This window comes from Castor canadensis, chromosome 9 (assembly GCF_047511655.1).
Source record: "Castor canadensis chromosome 9, mCasCan1.hap1v2, whole genome shotgun sequence".
Taxonomy (NCBI): domain Eukaryota; kingdom Metazoa; phylum Chordata; class Mammalia; order Rodentia; family Castoridae; genus Castor; species Castor canadensis.
This window is the reverse complement of record NC_133394.1, coordinates 151,899,407-151,918,157: the sequence shown is the minus strand read 5'-3', so window position 1 is coordinate 151,918,157 and position 18,751 is coordinate 151,899,407. Positions and strand designations below refer to the sequence as shown.

Below are 18,751 nucleotides of genomic sequence, written 5' to 3'. Positions count from 1 at the left end.
CCCTTGGCAGCCAGGCTGCAGCTGCACTGCTTCCTTCTGCTCCTTGCACCCTTTGTGCTGCCACTGGCTGACAGCCTTACTCAGCTGATCCTCCTCTTGCCTGGTCAGGTCTCCTGGGAGATGGGCAGGCTCCTTCCCCATCACTGAGTGCTCAGCTGTGAGTCAGCTTTAGGCAGGTGCTCTCTTGCCTCCCAGCAGCTCTCCCATGTAACCTTGTCCAGAACTCCACGTGTCTTTGCCACCACTTAACATCTTTTGTGAGCATTTATGTGCCTGTGCACCTGTGTGTGCACTTGTGCATGTCTGTGTGTGTATCTCTGTATGTGTACCAATGTGTTCACACCTGTGCATGTGTGTACTTCCTGTGTATGCACACATGATTTCATCCTCTCTGGACTACAAGCTTCTTGAGCTTAGCCTGGGTCCTGCTGTGACCTCAGTTTCTGGACTCCCAGCTGACACGTGGCAGGGGCTTATGGTGCATGATAAGTAAAAGGAGAAAAGAAGAAATGGTGATTTATGCTTTATTTTCAGATAATATCTGCAGTTAAAACATGCCTTTTTGTTGTTGTTGACAGTGAAGAGGAAGAAAAGTTCCAAATTGGAGGCCAAGGGAACTGTATCTAAAGTCACTGGGAAAAAAATCACCAAGATCATCGGTTTGGGAAAGAAAAAGCCCTCCACAGACGAGCAGACCTCATCTGCAGAGGAGGATGTTCCTACCTGTGGTGAGACCCCATGGCTACGCAAGGCTGTCTCCTAGCTCCTAGATGTGCTGTGTGCCGCTGGGCTCCTCTGCTCAGGGCACCTGGTTTCACTGCTGGGAAATAGGTTGGCAGGCATCTGAGCTGCAGGAAACAGGCTTGCTTGTCATTGATGGAGGATTTTGCCAGGAACGGGAGATGATCTGGGGTCCTTCCAAAGGAAAACATGTCTGTTGGTCCTGCAGCATTCTCCAGTTTCCCTCCAGTGTTTCCAGACTAGGACCCTGCTACGTGCTGTGGATGAACAGAGGAGGGAGGACAGAATGTAGGCACACACAGGGACCAGGTACAGCCCCTTTGCTTGGGCTGCAGCACTGGGACCACATGTTCTGCAACTTCAGACTTCTCAGATGCAGTTTCAGATCCTGATCAGCCAGCCCTCCTCCCCACCCCTGTATCCTCCATCTCTCATCCATTCAGCAGTTTCAGACAGCCACTGTCTATCAGGGAGTGTGGTGAGCATATGGTATAAAGTAACCACCAAAACAGGCCCCCTCTTAGACCTTGCCATCCAGGAGCTAAAGCCAGAGACAAAACAAGGAATGGTAGAAATGGTTGTGCAGTAATCAGCCCTGGTCAGCCATGGAGGGGACAAGGAGGTAGTGGGAGTGCATCACAGCACCATAGGTAGAAAGGGTGGGCCATCAGGGTGTCTCTGTGAAAAAACAGGTGAGAGTCCACACAGGTAATGTTTTCTCAGCAACTAAGCTTAGAAGACTCATGTAGGCTTTTAAGGAGGAAAACTAAGCTGAAAGATGAATATTTTCTTTTGTTTTTTTTTTTAGTTTTGTTGTGCTGGGGATGGAACCCAGGGTTTCCTGCATGATAGACAAGCACCTTGCTCAGAGCTATTTCCTTTCTTTAGAACATTAAGGATGGGCTTTTATTTTCCTTGTTACTGGTATTGTACATTCAGCTCTCCAGTGATTAAATCCATGTTTTCTTTCATCTGTCATCTATTTTTAACTTCTCTACACCATCAAGCATGTGTTACATCTGTGAAACCAGGTTTCATTTGGGATGTCCAAAGTTAGTGTTAAATAAATTGAGTCCTTCCCAGTTGGGCCGAAGTTGAGCCATGCGCACAATTTGTCCATTGGTGGGTTTCTTCTTCACTACTGTGAGTTTTTGCTGGAAGGATCCTGCCAGAACTGAGCCCATGGTGGTGGAACAGTATTGATTGTAGACTGCTGGGCAGCAGAGAGGGCTAGAGGACCCAGGACTGAGCTGTCTGGAAGGGTGGACCAGGTAAGGCCTGGCTCCCTGCTGGCTTTCACAGTTGTGGTTCTAGGATGGTGCATACGTACCGATTGTTGTGAATGGAATAAAATCGTCAGGGCAGGCCACAGTGAAGGCCCTGTGGGGTAAAAGGGTCATCCTGGAGAGATCCAGTCCAAGTGGCTTCCTGTGGTGCTGAGTCAGGGAAGACTGGTGATGGCACCATATGGGGGCCAGTCACCGAGGAGGCTGAGGCATCCCAGGCTCTGAACTGACCTTGGTCAGTGCAGCTGGAAGACAGAAACAGGGCAGTTTATTCTGCTGCTCTTTATACCTCTCATCCTCTGCCACAAGGACAGGACCTGGCTGTGGTTCAGCCAGCTGAACCGAGCTGTGACACAGCTCAGAGAGTTCAGGGAGACCACTGCGTTGCTTCCTGGTGGCCTTGGCCTTCCTGGAGCACTTGGATTTGTGGCCTTATCTCCCCTTACATCAGCTCTTGCAATAGGATAGGAGCTATGGACTAAAATGAGCTTTGCTTTTGTTTTTTAAACTGCTCCAGGTCAGTGGAGGAATAGAAATCCTCTCCTGAGAAACAACTGCACTCTAATAGGAAAGACAGTTTAGAAACTCTCGTGTAAGTGGGAACACACATTCAGAGAGATTGTGTGACTTGCTCTGAGTCACACAGCTCATGGAAGGCAGAGCTGGCCCCCACCTAGCCTGCTAATGCCCTGTGGCTCACATCTTCTCCCTACCCCTCTTGTCCAAAGAGCTGACCACTCACAGGACTCCCAGCAAGCAGCTCTGGCTGTGTTGGTGAGACACAGCAGAGCATCTCAATGCCAGGTGCTGGCTTGGAAGCATGGGCAACCCCTGAGAGCAGAAGGGCACATGTACAGCATCTGCTTATGCTCATGTGGGTTTTCACCAGTGCCAGCACACTCTTCAGTCTCTGTGAAGAGTCTCTGCCTACACAACTGTAAAGCTGTCCTCAAGCTCCTTGCCAGGCAAGGGGTAAAGGGAGGTGTCTCCAGGAATATAGAGGGAACAATGACTGTTTTCAGCAAGTTCAGTACAGCTGCAGAGTTTCAGGCAAAGGAAAGTTGCTGGACTCAGGCCCAAGGGACAAGGCTGCCAAGCTGAGTCTTTGCAGCTGCTTCCGTCCACTCCAGGGAGATGTGGTTCTGAGCCGAGGTCCGGAAGAGCAGAGCAGCTAGGCAGGCAGAAAAGACTCCCCGGAGTCCCTGAGAGCTGAGCTCAGACCCCAGCCCAGCTGTGTGTGTGCAGCTTGATCATGCAGGATGATGCATGTAGACCCCATGAAGGCAGGAGGGGCTACCTGCCAGGCTCCTATGAATTGGAGAGTGAGGACCTCAGTTTGGCTGAGCCACTCCACCCTGCACGCCAGCTGTCGCTACCCCTGTCCCATGTCCCAGTCCTCCTGCAAAGCCCTCTGTGGGATGTACTACCATTGGCCCAGTCAGCTCCTCTCACAGCCCATTCAGATGGTGTGATCCCAGACATACACAAAGGCTCCAACCACGGCATGTCTTCCATGTGCCCTTGCCCTATGCTTATGAGTCCTGAGCTACATCACGTTGTACACTAAACCATTGTATCAGGGCATGCACTTCCATTTTCCCTCTCTTACCCTTCCCTGTTGCCACCTGCTGTTTCCCTCTGTGTTCCCTCCAGGTCACCCGAGGGAGTTTCTGAGACCTCACAGGAGTCACAAATGCCCTTTGCTGCTTCTACTAGTCTTGTCCAAACCTCATTTTTCTGACTCATGCATTACTGGAGTGAGAATCCGTTCTACTCTGCCCACCTCCTGTGTCCCTGCGCTTGGCACAGAGCCTGGCAGATGATAACATCCTGGTGGATTCGGTTTCCTCTGCCGTGAAGTGGCTCAGTAATAAGTTCTGTGGCTTCCATGCCTGTGGAAGATGGAATACATGAACACTGAGAGTTCAGTGCCTGGCTCCTCATTTATGGCCATTGGAGATACCCATTTGTTTACCTGATGCTTGTAAACTACAATCCCCTAAGTGCACAGCCCCATCCCAGGCCTCAGTAGTGTAGGGTCATGTGAGTGGCAAGGACAATGAGAAGTGTAGAAGCTGAGGGAAAGGAAAGGCCATGAGGAGGGCCTTGGTGGGCTCTGTGGCCCACGTTGAGACCTTCTGGACACTTCAGGGCCCTTTCCAGCTGCAGGATCCCATGACTTGATGACTCCTCCAGCGATGGGCTTTTAGTACAAATTCAGGGAGTCACAGGTTCCTTTCCTTGCACCATAACCAACTCCACAAACATTCAGGAGCCATCTAGACAAGGACAGGGAGCACTCTCAGTCCAAGAGCCCATGTTGGGGTGTCCACGTACAAGTTCTTCAGCCCTGGCCTAGGCAGAAGCACACTGGAGCATCAGAAGGGAGGGAGCCATGGGCATTGTCAGGCCTGTGGCAGCTGCTGCAGTCCTGCAACATTTGATATGCCCACATAATAGCGGAATCTTCTAGATGCCCTTTCCTCTCAGCTGGGTGTAAATGAACCATTACACGGGGAAGAGCCCCTCTCAAAAGTGTCGAACATCTTACCCACACATGGCCTGGCCTTTCAGGCAGGCATTTGGTTCCCCTCCCTACAGAGAACTTCTGGAAGACTCCCCCCTTGCCTCCTGCAGCTGCCTGAATCTGAGAGCCCAGACACCAGGGCAGCCGGCTGTGGGAGGGTTTATACAAGCCTGTCCACTTGTACTTTTAGACTTTAATCTTAGTTGTGAGGTTAAGTTTATGGTTCTACTGGAACTTCTCATGCTCTGTTGCCACATGCTTAAAAGATTTCTGTAGGATTAGGAGCAGAAATAATCTTAAAACATTAAACTGAAATCTCCAAATTTGTAACATACAGTAGCACCCTGCCATAGTGCATGTGGGATCAAACAAGACAAAATAAGCAACAGCAACAAAACCCTCTCCACTGCATGTGGAAGGACTTGGGCTGCCCTTCACTGAAGGCCCTGGGCCTCCAGTTCTTGGGAGAGTCTGGGCTGCCAGGTCCTGGCTGACTCTGGCATCCCCGGGTGGTAGACATCTCTACTCCAGTTTGTAGTTTCCCAGCCCTGACTCCTGGTCTGTCTGCACTGATTTCACTGACAAGGCTGGGGCACTTGGGTGGGAGAATATTGGGGGCACAGGGATCCGCCCCAGGTCCAGATTCCCAGGTCACCTCTCTGGGGGGCGGGCTCTGCCATTCCCCTGACTGGCCGCTTCCTTCTCTGTGTTCTTCCCCAGAAAATGGGAGCTTGGGGGTACCCAAGCTGCACAGGGAGGTCAGCTGCTAAACATGGCCATGTAACATTGGAGCTGCGTATGTAAGCAGTTCTGTTATCCAAGCCAACTTTTTTTTGTTTTTTCCTTTTTAAACTGTGAGGTGCTAAAGTATCACAGTGTTCTGTGATGTTCTGCTCTAATTAAAGTGTGAATCTGTCCTGTAATCGCTCTACTGTGGCTGAAAGGTCAGGAGGTCCACAGCATCAGTGTCTATGGGCTAGAGTCTATGTGGGAGCAAAACCCTACCAAAGTCCAGGCGCTCTTTTCTTTGTTTGGTGGATGAACATCCTCACGTGCTCATGGGAATGTGGATGGGGACATGGCTGCCATGGGTTGAACCCGATCTGAAAGTCATGGGGGCTCAGAAGCACCATTGCTATGAGTGAGGACACCCGGCCTCCTGTCTGCCAGGCCTCCTGCCACCTGATTGCCATACCAGCACCTTCTGTATCAAGGCCAGACTCCTGCTGGGCCTACTGTCTGAGGTTCTCTGTGATGTGGGTCAATGGCGGTCCCATGGCTCTGCTTCTTCTTCTGTCCTGGGGGGGTCCCCTAGTCCCTCAGAACACATGTCCTTTTCCTTCCAGCAGTTTCCAGTAGTGCCCTGAGCTTAGTGCTTTTTGTCGTTGTTTTGTACATTTGTTCGTTTTGAAGCAAGGCCTCACTGTGTTGCCCAGGCTGGCCTTGAACTCAAGATCTTCCTGCCTTGACCTCCTGAGTGCTGGATTACAGGCGTGTGCCACCACACACAGCTTGGCGTTTCTTTTTAACAATGGTTTCTGTGGATGTGGACCTGATAAACTGAGTAGGTCAGTTTTCTTGAGTGGGGTTTCTGCCTTAGTTTCTTTTCATTAGCACTATTCTGTTGTGGACTTGTGCTCAGGAAGCACTCAGTATTGATTGATACAGGTCACATTCAGCTCACAAAAGTGCAGAAGTTGGCCTTCAGTGAGGCAGATTCCTGACAAATGGTGGCCACACACATCCAATAGGTAGTTCTGCCGCCTGGCCGTCAGGTGTGAGAGTTGACTCTGCCTGTGTTAGTGGGCTTTTCCCGTGTTCTTTCTAAATAGCCAGTGCATTTTCTAACAGTATTTGGCAGAGTGAAAACCACCATTTGAAGCCCACAGCTGCTGGGCTTCAACACTCATTTTTGTGTTACAATATCTGATAGTACAACTTCAGGAGGAAGGAAGTATTTGGCTCATGGTTTCAGAGAGTTCTGTCCGTGGTTGCTGGGCTCTGTGCACTTGGGCACAACATATAGTGGCAGAAGTGTGTGGCAGAGGGAGGCGCTCACTCACCTCATGGCTGATAGGAAGCACAGAGAAGACAGGAAAATAACCTCTTCAAAGACACACATCAGGACCTGCTTCCTTTAATCAGGCCCCATCTCCTGCAGTTCCACCACCGCCCAACAGTCTATCCAAATTTTGAATTCATCAGTGGGCAGAGCCCTCATGATCTGAAAGTCCTCTCTGGAGTTCTAGGTAGTCCAGACTGTCACCATGTAACCCAGGCTGGCCTTGAACTTGTGATCCTCCTGCTTTACTAATCTCCTTGACAATTCTCAATCCAATCAGGTTGACAATCAAGATGAATCATCACAGCTTATTTAGGATAACCCTCCTTATTGCCACTTGCCTTTTAATACCAGATCAGCATCAGGTCTGGCTGTGCTGGGTGACCTCAGATAAGGAACCCACATCCCTGGAGGTGCTTCCTCCTCTGGTCTCTGAATAAATATGTGCAGAGAACTTGGGTGGAGTTGAACTTGGTCTCTGAGCACTAGAGGGTGGCGATTCCTAACACTTGAGCCCCCAGCTCCTGTCTTACCTGTTGTTTCACAGACATGACTCTGGACCCAAAGAACAGTTTGCACTCTAGGAGAGGCAGAGTACCCTTTCCTTCTAACGTTGATAGAAATGACCTTCAGCCAAATGAAAGCTTTAGCTTTGTAAGCGTGCCTACTAAATTCATTGAGAAAAAATGTTTTTCAAATATTTATAAATAATACATAAAGTCTCATTCTGGATCCTGAGCATACTTTTTTGGGCATTCGTCCAATGCTAATAAAGTGTGTAAGACACACTGAACATAAAAGTAATGAAAAGCACCTTCCCAAACCCTTTGGAAAGGCCTTTTATAAACCAGGAAAATGATTTCTTTTGTTCTGTCTGAGGCATGGTCTTTCTAGGTAGCCCAGGCTGTCTTAGATCTTGCAGTGTGACCCAGGCTGACCTTGAACTTGTGATCCCTGCACCTTAAGTCTCCTTTTTTTTTTTTTTCATTTTTCTTTTATTATTCATATGTGCATACAAGGCTTGGTTCATTTCTCCCCCCTGCCCCCACCCCCTCCCTTACCACCCGCTCCGCCCCCTCCCGCTCCCCCCCCTCAATACCCAGCAGAAACTATTTTGCCCTTATCTCTAATTTTGTTGTAGAGAGAGTATAAGCAATAATAGGAAGGAACTAGGGGTTTTGCTGGTTGAGATAAGGATAGCTATACAGGGCATTGACTCACATTGATTTCCTGTGCGTGTGTGGTACCTTCTAGGTTAATTCTTTTTGAACTACAGACATGTATCACCATGCCCACCCTTGTTTTATTTTCTTGACATTTTTGACCCAGGGGTACACACATGTATGTGTCTGTGTGCTAGCACACTTATATGAACATTGTCAGTCAGGAGTCCTTGTCATATTCCTTTTTCAGCTGCTGGTCAGTATTTTACTTGCTGTTTAATCACTTTCTAGTCCACAAGGAGGAAGGGCCATGAGCTAACATTCTGGAGCCACTGGAGTCAAAGCCACCCTGTGAAGCCTATTTCTCATGCCCTGGTATTTCTAGAAAGGTACATTCATACATATGACAACTGAAAACATTCAATTTCCTGTACTTGAGGAGCTTCCCTCCTTAATGAAATGGGAGTGATTCCTCCTGTAATCCATCACTGAAGCTTATATATGTCTCTCTGATCTGTCAGAGAGACACCAGTAACATTTCAGACACAGTCAGATTCAAGAGTTCAGCGTCCTTTGAACGAGCCTTCCAGCCAGACAGAATCTGCCATTGCTGCACTGAGCGGAAGTGTGAGGACCACTGGTGCGCCTTTGGCCTGCGGGTGGGAATCTTATCCCAGCAGCTTCCATCACTTGCTATGGTTTTTGCCCTTATAGCATTTGCTGTACTAAAAATAGATGTATGTCCTTTTTTTTTTTAGGGCTAGTTCATCTTTTGGGTGTTTAGTGTAATTGTTACAAGATTTCACCATGGTGTTTCTACACGTGCTTGTATCCTCTTTCTTTCCTGTACCCCTTCCTCCCTACCTTTTGTATTTCTAGACCAGGAAAATGATTGTGCTGCTTCATACATGAACATAATGTACTTAAGTATCATTCACTCCCCATCATTTTCTAAGTCCTTTTGCACATGATTTCCCTTCAGGTACGTGAAGGTCTCCATCATGTCTCTGTCTCTGTCTCCTCTAGCCCTCCCAAACCCACTGGCTTAGTGAGTTCACGCTCTCAAGGTGACATCCAGCTTCCCACATCAACCCTAGACATTGGAGCTGGTTCTTGGCACAGTGACCTGGGGGCTTTGGATGTGCCTCTGCTGCCTTCACCCTTCTTTAGGTGAATTTGCACCTGAAACTTGGCTAAAGATGCAGCTTTCCCAGGAGGCTGACATGGGAAGGGGACCCAGCAGGGCTCCACCCACGCCTCATCTCTCCTGGGGGCTGAGGTCTGGCATTGTCTTCTTGCAGGCTACCTGAATGTGCTCTCCAATAGCCGCTGGCGGGAACGCTGGTGCCGCGTGAAAGATAGCAAGCTCATTTTGCACAAGGACAGGACTGACCTGAAGACTCACATTGTCTCTATCCCACTCCGCGGCTGCGAGGTGATCCCGGGCTTGGACTCCAAGCATCCACTGACCTTCCGGCTGCTTCGCAATGGGCAGGAGGTTGCTGTGCTGGAGGTATGTTTTCCAAAGACCTTCTCCACAGATGTGGTGCACACCTTCCAGAAGCTGCGTTCTGCTTGGATTTGTCCCCTTTCTGTTACTTCTCACTCCATTGCTCTCTGCTTTTCTTCTCTCAGCTCCTCTTTCCTAGAGAGCCAGACGGTGCAGGCAACCCAGTACCAGTGTTTGCCAAGTCCCACACTTTGGTTTGTTCGCCAGCATCCTCCCTGTTTATTTCCTCTTGGTGTGTGTTTGTATGGAAATTAAACACACAATTCCATAGCATGGGTTACTCTTTCAAAGTGCCCAGGAAGCAGCTTGTTGAAAATTTTCCAATCAAACTTTATTCTTCTAACCGTGGGCTGCTTTGAAATGATGGTAAATTTTTCTTTACTTTGTCCTCTGGAAGGCTCTCAACTTCTTTCCTGATGAAACAGGCATTTTAGGGCCACCCAACACCCTTTAGCCAGACTACAAGATATCCTTTCGGCTTGCAAACATAGTAACTACCTACTTGAAACTCTCACTTTTGAAGTTTTTAATTTTATCTTTCATCTCATATATGAACTTACTTTCTGTCCAGTATCAATTCAGATTTCTTTTTCCTGTTTCTCTCCACTTAGCATTATTACACTCAGGACACAGAGACACCCCGTGTATTCCTAGGTGTCCAGAGTGCATGGTCATGTATTTATGCATATGGTCAGCATGCTGAGGCAACAGTGGATTCTGAGTTGGTCAGATGCAGAGAGAAACCCTAAAGGGCTCTGTAGTGATGTGGGCTGGCCCAATAACAGTCTATAAGATCTTGAGTTTCACAAGGTGGAGTTTGTTTCAGGGTGTTTTCACTGAAACTACTTTTTTTAGGGATGGGACAAAAACAGATTGCAGGATGTTCTTCCCACAGGGCTCGGCCCACTGGTCCAGTAGTCTGAAGCAGGAGGCTGGGGAAGAACTGCACTCCCTGGTGGCTGCTCTTGGGTAGGATCTGCGAGAAGCTTGTCTGGATGCGATGGTGCAGGTCTCCAGGAGAGCCACAGCAGCAGGTCCCAGAGATTCTCAAAGGAAACCAGACACAGGTTGACACACGTTTCACTCAGAGTGAAAATGGCTGGGTATCCAGACAGAGGTGCCAGGACAGGGCAGGTGGGCAGAGCCACCTTGCAGGGAGGCTGTCGTGCAGGCTGAGAGTCCTTGAAGGATGGAGATGTGTTCTGTACCTTCTAGAACATTCTCAGCCCTGGCAGCATGCGTATTTCTTGAGAGCTATCCCGTTTCTGAATGTCACAAGAGTTTGACGTTTGACCAGTGTCACTCCACATAGACAGCTGATTTAAAACTGACTCTGGAATCCACAACATTCCAAGAGAAGCAAAAGTCTCTGCCTCAGTCAGCAACAGAATGCAGGGAGCCTAAGGTAAGGCTATAGCCTGGCTTCTTCCTGCTCATTTTAACTTTTAATGTGGGATAATTTTGGAATTACTAAAGTGTTGCAGAAATAGTACAAAGAGTGCCCATGTGCCCTTCACCCATGGTCACCAAACGCTGACGTTTCTTCATGTTTAGCATCTCTTGACACATCCCAGTCCCACATGTATGTAGAAAGTTTTCCAGAAACTTCTGCAGATATTCTTCCCTTCATTCCTAAATACCTCAGTGTGTGTTTGCTACAAGAAAGGGCATTGCTTTACCAGAACCACATACAGTTATACAAGCCAGGGAGCTACTCTTATGGAATGCCTTAACATGTTCTCCTGGGGTTTCCAACACCATCCTCTACCAGCAGAAGGAAGTCTGGGATTGTCTGCCTTTGGCTGCCAAGTCTCTTCAGCCTCTCCTCTTGTGTCAGCCCTGGTTCGTGACACAGATGCTCCCAAGGGTACAAACCAAGGTGGCCTGTCTATCCCTGTGTTGGAATCATGGGTTTCTCAGCAGGAGCCCTGTGGAAATGGTGGAATTTCATCATGTGCCCTGTCAGGAGGTGAGGTCCCAGTGGGTCTCCAGAGTAGCGGTGTTAATGTGGGACCTTGGAGTTTCCCTGCTATGAGATACTTTGTTTCCCTTTGTTGTTAATAAGTGTCATGTGGGCAGATACTTGAGACCATGTAACTATCCTGTAATTCTTGGAGTTTCACTTACTAATCTTAGCATTCATTAATGATTTGTCTGAAATAAATCATTGTAATGACAGTTGCTAACTGGTGAGTTTCTCATTCCATTATTAGCATCAACTGTGAGAAAGATTTCCCGTGCTCCTCCTTGTTAATAATCATCTGTTCTTTATGTGTGTTTGTGAACCAGTGGGCACTCACAGGTTGTCCCTTCAATCAGCAATTACCACCTTTCATTGCCATGGTTTGCCCTCCATCCTTTGCTGTGCTGTGATGGAGACTGTGATCCTGTCTTCTTTGAATGTTTCTGGTGTGTCGTGGTACAATGCGGTGCTCCAGGGCCACTTGGTCCTTCTCCCTGCCTCAGGCCTATTCTCAACCCTTTCTCCAGGTCTTGGCAGTGCCTTAGTGTAGAGTGGGGTCTAGAGTCTGGGGCTTACTGGGCTCACTGCTACAGGCTGTCACTGCTTCTAGGCCTTTGTAGTAGACACCTCAGGAAATAGGTTTGTGTGTTGTGTCATAACACATACCTGTTCATGCATGTTTATGTATCATACGTAGGATACATACTTACAAGTCAACATATACACAAATGTGTACACATCCCACACATCTGTATCTGTTTCCATATCTGTCTAAGTGAAAGCCGTGAGAACACAGCCAACCCCTCCAAGTCCAGCCCGATACCACAGGGTTGTTCGTGAATAGCCTGGGAGGAAGTCCCATAAGATGAACTATGAAGGCAACCAGAAAACTCTGGTGCAGCAGCAGCAGTCACATCTTAGCTGTCAGTCATGTGGAATACTTGACGGAGTTAGAGACACACAGAGGGCTCCCGGACACACTTTGCTGTTGGACTCTGTGGTGCTGTGGTGGAACCCAGGGCCTCCTGCACACCGGGTGAGCTCTACCACCGAGCTGCACCTGCAGCTCAATCTGCATTGTACTGGGGTTTGAATTTAGGCCTCTTGCTTTTTAGACAGGTGCTCTACCACTTCAGCCACTCTGGCTGCCACACTACATTCTTGGTACAGATTTTGCTTTGGGAAGGACAAGACCTGTGAGGAGAATTCATTTCTGCTTTTCTTGCACGCAAGCATTCGCATCCATTCATTTTAATTTGTAACACCAAACACGTTCTTACTCTCCACAGGCACATGGTCACATCCTTGCCTTTGTGCTGAGGGCTCCATAGGTGCTGGCAAGGTAAAAATGGGTAGGTGGGAAGTTTTGGTCACCAGCCAGCACTGCCTGCAGACAAGAGCCAGCCTCTTCCTGGTTAATGGCTTTGTGTGTGGCATAGAACAGATGCTAAAACTCAGTTCTCTTTAAGTTCAACTTATAGGTCATTATTTTAAAAATTAGTCATTTTTTATTAAAAAAAATAGAGGTTGATTTTTTTCTTCAACATCCACTTAACTCAAATTAGATAGCTTAATTCCCCCTGAACTATAAATTTTACTGATGTGTTTGATTAGTCAAATGTATTTAAACCTTTCAGGTATCATTAAGGAAGATAGTATAGCTGGTTTTCTAAATCACTTAAGTAGGATGGCTTAAAAATTTTAATGAGTATAATCTTAAAGACATTTCAGACTTGCAGATCAGATGGAAGGGGTGTTGCAAACATCTTAAAACTGGCACATGGAAGACAGCCTGGTAATGACAAGACGGGCTCACGCCTGCAGACATGTGGTTGATGTAAGAGATGGTTTTTATAACATTGGGTCAAGAGGAACAAGACTACCACTGCAGGCCACGTGGTCCTCAGTCATGGCTCCTGGTGAGAGCCGCTTGGGGGCAGCGGGCAGAGAGCCTGGCACACTTTCCCATTACGCCTGCTGCAGACCAGGGCCCCACCCTCAGCCAGATTTGGTCACCACATGACAGGCTTTCTAAACAACTCCCCTTGGCTGGGATTTAATCACTGCCAGGAACTTCCATGTCTTATCCCTGGTGCCTCCCCACAGTAAGGGAAGGCCTTTGGTAGCTCAGGTTTGTCTCCTTCGGAGCAATCGTTCTGTCACCTCCTGCTCCAAGGCTAGTGTGAACGCCATACTAATCCTGACTCTCAGGTGGTGACCATGACTCCTTTCCCGGTCGTTATTATGGCTTCATGTTTCATCACTCTTCCTATCATATGCTCTCTTTGTTGACCCTTTTTAAAAAAAAAAAATCAAGCATTGTTGTCTGTAATTGAATAAAACATGTTTCTTTCCCCTCGGCAGGCATCTTCTTCTGAAGACATGGGCAGGTGGATTGGGATCTTACTGTCTGAGACAGGGTCGTCAACGGATCCAGGAGCCCTGCACTATGACTACATAGACGTGGAGATGTCCGCAAATGTCATCCAGACGGCCAAGCAGACCTTCTGGTAAGACCCATGGCATGGGTGGTAGCATCGAAGTTCAATTGCTTTATCTTCCCCGTTGACATTCTAGCTTGGTTTCTGTGAGGACACAGATGAAAAGCACACCTAAAGACTTTGCCTTTGGCATTGTGCCAACCCCGACTTAGCTGACATGTCTTTATCCTTCAGACCTCTGGGATTTCTGCTAGAGCAGGGGTTAGCAAATGGGTATAGAGGTCCAGAGAGCAATCACTGGCTTTGTGGGCCAGGCAGCCCTGTCCATAGCCATTGTGCTCCACTGCTGCAGTCAGAAACAATACGTAAGTAATCGGGTATGGCTGTGTACAATAAAACTGTATTTGCAAAAGTAGGCAGTGGGCGTCTGGGGCATAATTTAAGTGGTAGAGTGCCCACAAGCACAAAAGGCCCTGAGTTCAAACTCCAGTACTGCTGAAAAAAAAGAAGGCAGTGGGCCAGATTTGCCTGTGGGCAGCAGCTTGCTGACCGTCGTATGGGAGGAACAACTCTGTGAAGTAAAAATGATTCTGTATATTGTTGTAATGAGGACCAAGATTTTATCGGTTCAGTACTTTACTTTAAATGTAACTGTGATTTAAAAGAAATGCTGTTCTTCAGAATAGTCCTGCACCTCAGCATGATGGTAGTCACTATGCAGCGCCCTCAGGGTGTGTGTCCTTACTGGACCTCACAGCAGGAAAGAAAGTGCTAGCTTCACTGAGGATGTCCTCAGTGGCACAGGAGAAGGGTGACTTTTTCTCTGAAGGGCCAGCTCTTGAGTGAGTAAGTAAAGCAAGAGGATCTTGAGTTCAACGCCAGCCTGTGCCACATAGCAAGACTGTGTCTCACAAAAAACAAAACACAACAGAAAAAGGGGAAAAAAGCACACCTTGATCTAGCTATCCCACACCCATGGTGATAATGGAGAGCCTAGAGATCTTGCGTTGCTCCTTAATGGTGCTGAAAAATGAGCATTTACTCAGTGCTACGTTAGGACTGCCCAAGGCTAGGAGCCAGCTTCTCAAAAATGAAGCTGACTTTGGCGTGAGTTAGTGTAAGCCCTGGGCACCCCACAATGCCCAGCAGGGCCAGAGGCCACAAAAGCACTGCTTGTTCTAATCATCATCCTGTGCTGTGGAAACCAGGGTGGATGTACCTACTGCTCTGTTATTGTCATTAATCAGCAAAACGTGGGGGAGTCACAGTGGATCTCCCATCAGTGCGTCCATGCATGAGGACAAACAGAACTACATTTAAGAGAAACCCCGAATAAGTATTTCTTCTAGAACGCAGCTTGACGTTTACTTTATAAATGAATAGAATATTAATTTAAACCAAATGTGGGAACACACTTTTTTTAATGCAAACCAAATTATAAAAAAGTTCATTTAAAAGATGTAGGTAAGAAACTTTCTACCTCATTAAAATCTTTTTAGGAAATGTCAGTTAGCCATAAAGTTTATTTTAGTTTTCTAACTAAACATTCCCATAAAACTTAACAGAGAAGAGATTTAATAAGCAAACAGCATTCAAAATATTGGAGTTTGCTAGTGTGGTAAGTATCATAGGATTAAATTAAAGTTTTTTGCTTTTTATAACCTGGCAGCCAGGTAATGAGTCTTCTCAAGGACGATAGGGGGGTTACCAGAGATTATGTCTGATGGAGAGAGGACAGGAGAACAACAGCAGTCAACGTTGTGTGGATTCTTCCAGGAGCAGTGCTGTGTTTAGCACTGCCAATGATGGCAAACAGTTGAACACGCCCCATGAACCTGTTTCTAACTAAATCTCATGGATTGAATAGCAGAAGGAAAACACTGTGGCGTTTCCTCTTGGGCCTTACCAGGTCACACCCGCTGCAGACCCAGCAGGGACATGGTTTGTATGACCGAGGGGAGGGATGCAGCAGGAAGCAGGGTCCTCTGAGTCTCCCCCTCCATCTGGGTCCCTGCAGAGTACTTTAAGTACTTCCTGTGATGCTCTGGTGCTTCCAGCTTGACTTCGTTTCCAAGTTCATGTTTGGCCGATGCTCATACCACGGAAAGAGTGCTGCACTGATGCCAAGAGGCTCCTGTGGGCCAGGGGTTGTCCTTTGCACTGGCCTGGGTCCCTATCTGATACTTTTGGGGGCAGACTGGCCAGTGCAGAAGGTCTCTGGGCACCCTGGACATTCTGTGTGCCAATGATCTCTTCAGTCTTGCTCCCCTAGTCCTGCCAGGGGACAACCGGAGCCATCTGAGGGTGTCTCTATTTCCAGAAGCAGAAGTGCAACACTGGGGCTTCTGTTCTGACCATCGACTGCCCCTGCTTCATCATAACCTCTGTGCCTTAGTGTAAGTACTGCCAGAAACTGAGGCTGCAAACCAAGTATGAGATGGCCTCACAGCAAGGCGGAGGAAGACAAAGGCATGCCACAGAGTTGGGCTTCCTGTCATTGCACTGTTTACTGAGTCTCACTCACAGAGGGTGAGCCTTACCCCAAATGGTCAAATGAGACGTTTACTTTAGAGAACCAACTTTATGTCATTGCAGATCTCCTACATATCTGGGTTTGGCAGTGTCTTTCCTCTGGTATCTTTTCCTATGCGTTTTATTTTACTGCATTTACTTTTATGTATTTTAAGTATAAAGCAATTGTATCTAGCTTTTTATAAGCAAAGGAAGCAGTCTTCTAAATTCAAGTACATAGAAGAGTGTGTATGCTGCCTTCCTCCAGCAGAGGGCAGCAACGCACCTTGCGAGGCAGAAGCTGCAGATGAACATCAGGCTATGCTGGAGGCTGCTTTCCCCTGCCCGCTCCTCACTCAGAACTTGTGGGTAGCCAGGTAGAGAGGCAGTTTTCACTTTACCCTGTATCTCCCTCACTTTTTTGCTTATTTTCTTCTTTATTCATCTAGTGTCCATAGAAATGTAAGATCCTAGGAAGAAATAAAACTGGGATGAGGGGAAATGATCCTTAAAAAAAAAGACCTCCAGGCTCTGTCAGTGTCTCCAGTTAGGAGCAGATGCGATGATCTGGCTCTTTCCTCCTTGGCTCCTGGGCTCCCCTGGAGCTGGAGCAAGCACAGCTTTCAAGAGGCAGCTCGGCATCCTCATTCTGCAGGTCCCCACAAGCACCAGGCATGTGCAGATGTTGCCCTGTTGCCTGGAGGTGGAGTGGGGCCAAACCCACACTGGCTGCACTCTCCTCTAGCATGGAGAAATAGATGAGGAACAAGAAAATACGTAATAGGCCTGACCTGGCATTCTGGTTGGGGGCAGAGGGGCAGGAGGTACCTTGTCCTCTCCGTGCATCCCCAGTTCTCCATCTCCACTTCTGGCCACCAACTGTGGGTTCCTCCCACACCAGGCAGAGATCAGTTCTCCGTGGACTCCAGCTGGGGTTCTGTAACACAGCTTGATTCTGATGCTGCTCACTAGGACACCGAGTCACACCCTACAGGTCGAGGGCTCTATCTCTAAAACAACGCACACTTCATCCACGAATGCAGGTTGTCCCCTGTGCTTGTGATAGGCCACTGTTAGTCTAAGGTTTCCATGACCCCACTTCGGTTTCAGTCGTTTATTAGAACCTAGGAAAGCTCACCTGCTGGGTCACTGGCCTGCTAGGAAAGGACCGATTCAGAGCTACAGTATGGATGTGCAGATGGTGATCTACAGGATGGCGTGGAACTGCTGTGCCTTCCTGGGGGCATCGCCCCCAGTACCTCAGCCAGATGCACTCCACCCTGTCCTTATGGGGTTTATGGGGCTGGAAGTTAGAGCCTCTGATCACATGGCCTTGGCCCCAGTCCCCAGTCTTCATGTTTCCCAGCAGCCTTGGGTATAATGAAGTGTTCATTATGACGACAAAGGTAGTCTTGTCACGTTCTCTTATCTCTTAGGGCATTTCAAGGTTTGGCTTTGGGCAGGAATGGGGAAGAAGGCCCAAACATGTGTTTTGACATATCACAGTCACACTCCTGCAGGGTGGCGTGGCACTGTTGGGCTCTCAGCAGGTCAGGGACCAGGTAAAAGTGCTGGGCTGGGCTGTGATGCTGCCTGAGGCCCAGAACTCAGTTAACACTGTTGAACAAATCTCAAAAGATAGAACTTTCTAAGTGGCTTTGCAGGCCTCTGCCTGTGGGAGTTAATGTGAGCAGATCCCTGTGGCTGCATCCAGTATAGCTGTGTTTATAGTTCCAACTGTGAGCAGGGTGGCCCTGTTACAGACTGATGACAATGGACATAGTTGTTACTATGCAGGTGCTACCTGGCATTCCCACATTCCCACATACCATGTCACCAGTCTTAGCAGCTCTGCAAGGTGGGCCTATCTTCCCAGTGGGAAAGGAGTCTGCCTCTGTCCCTCTAAGCAGCACCCATGTCTGCCTGGGCCCATGTGGGCTTCCTCTGCCCCTGAGCCTCTGACATAGCCTTGAGCTAAAGTCTGAGCTCACCAAAGAATCGGACTCACTGAAGAATCGAAGGAAGAGCCATCAGGCGCATCCTGACTGTCTCCTCTCTCTCAGCTTCATGAACAGGCGCTCAGTGTCCACCAGCCCGTACCTAGGGAGCACCTCCAACGGCTATGCCCACCCCAGCGGGACTGCACTGCACTATGATGACGTCCCTTGCATCAATGGCTCGGTGAGTGTGCCCTTCCAGATCAGAAGGCAAGGTTGTCAAAATTCTGTCCTGAGTGCCCTGGTTTCCATCCAGATGGGGATCATACTATCCGCTCTCTCCTCACTGACTTTGCTCATTTGACGCCTGTAGACAGTTTGTCCTTTTATGTCATTAACCATACATTTGAGCACACTTTGAGATACTGACTGAATAAATCAGACACAGCACAGCCTAAGTTATTTCCTGATTTGCTGAATGGCTATCAGCTAGGGGTGACACTGTCATTGAGCAGCGACACTATTGCAGACGGCTGCCTCCCATGGCAGACATGGAGTGATTGGGCCCGACCCCAGCTCAGAGCTGTCGGCGTGACTGGGCATGAATGGT

At 48.3% G+C, this 18,751-nt stretch overlaps 1 protein-coding gene across 5 annotated transcripts in view; it reads left to right on the top strand.

Annotated features, from left to right (window-relative positions):
- The window catches only part of Afap1 (actin filament associated protein 1), a 134,656-nt gene that overhangs the window by 98,327 nt on the left and 17,578 nt on the right, over positions 1-18,751 (top strand). For all 5 annotated transcript variants that reach the window (XR_012435881.1, XM_074042681.1, XM_074042679.1 and 2 more), the window contains exons 9-12: positions 579-728; positions 9,081-9,292; positions 13,617-13,762; positions 18,268-18,385. Coding sequence is in view for 4 of the 5 variants with exons in the window: in XM_074042681.1 (XP_073898782.1) it covers positions 579-728; positions 9,081-9,292; positions 13,617-13,762; positions 18,268-18,385 (626 nt within the window). In the remaining variant the exon portion in view is untranslated. The remainder of the gene's footprint in view (positions 1-578; positions 729-9,080; positions 9,293-13,616; positions 13,763-18,267; positions 18,386-18,751) is intronic.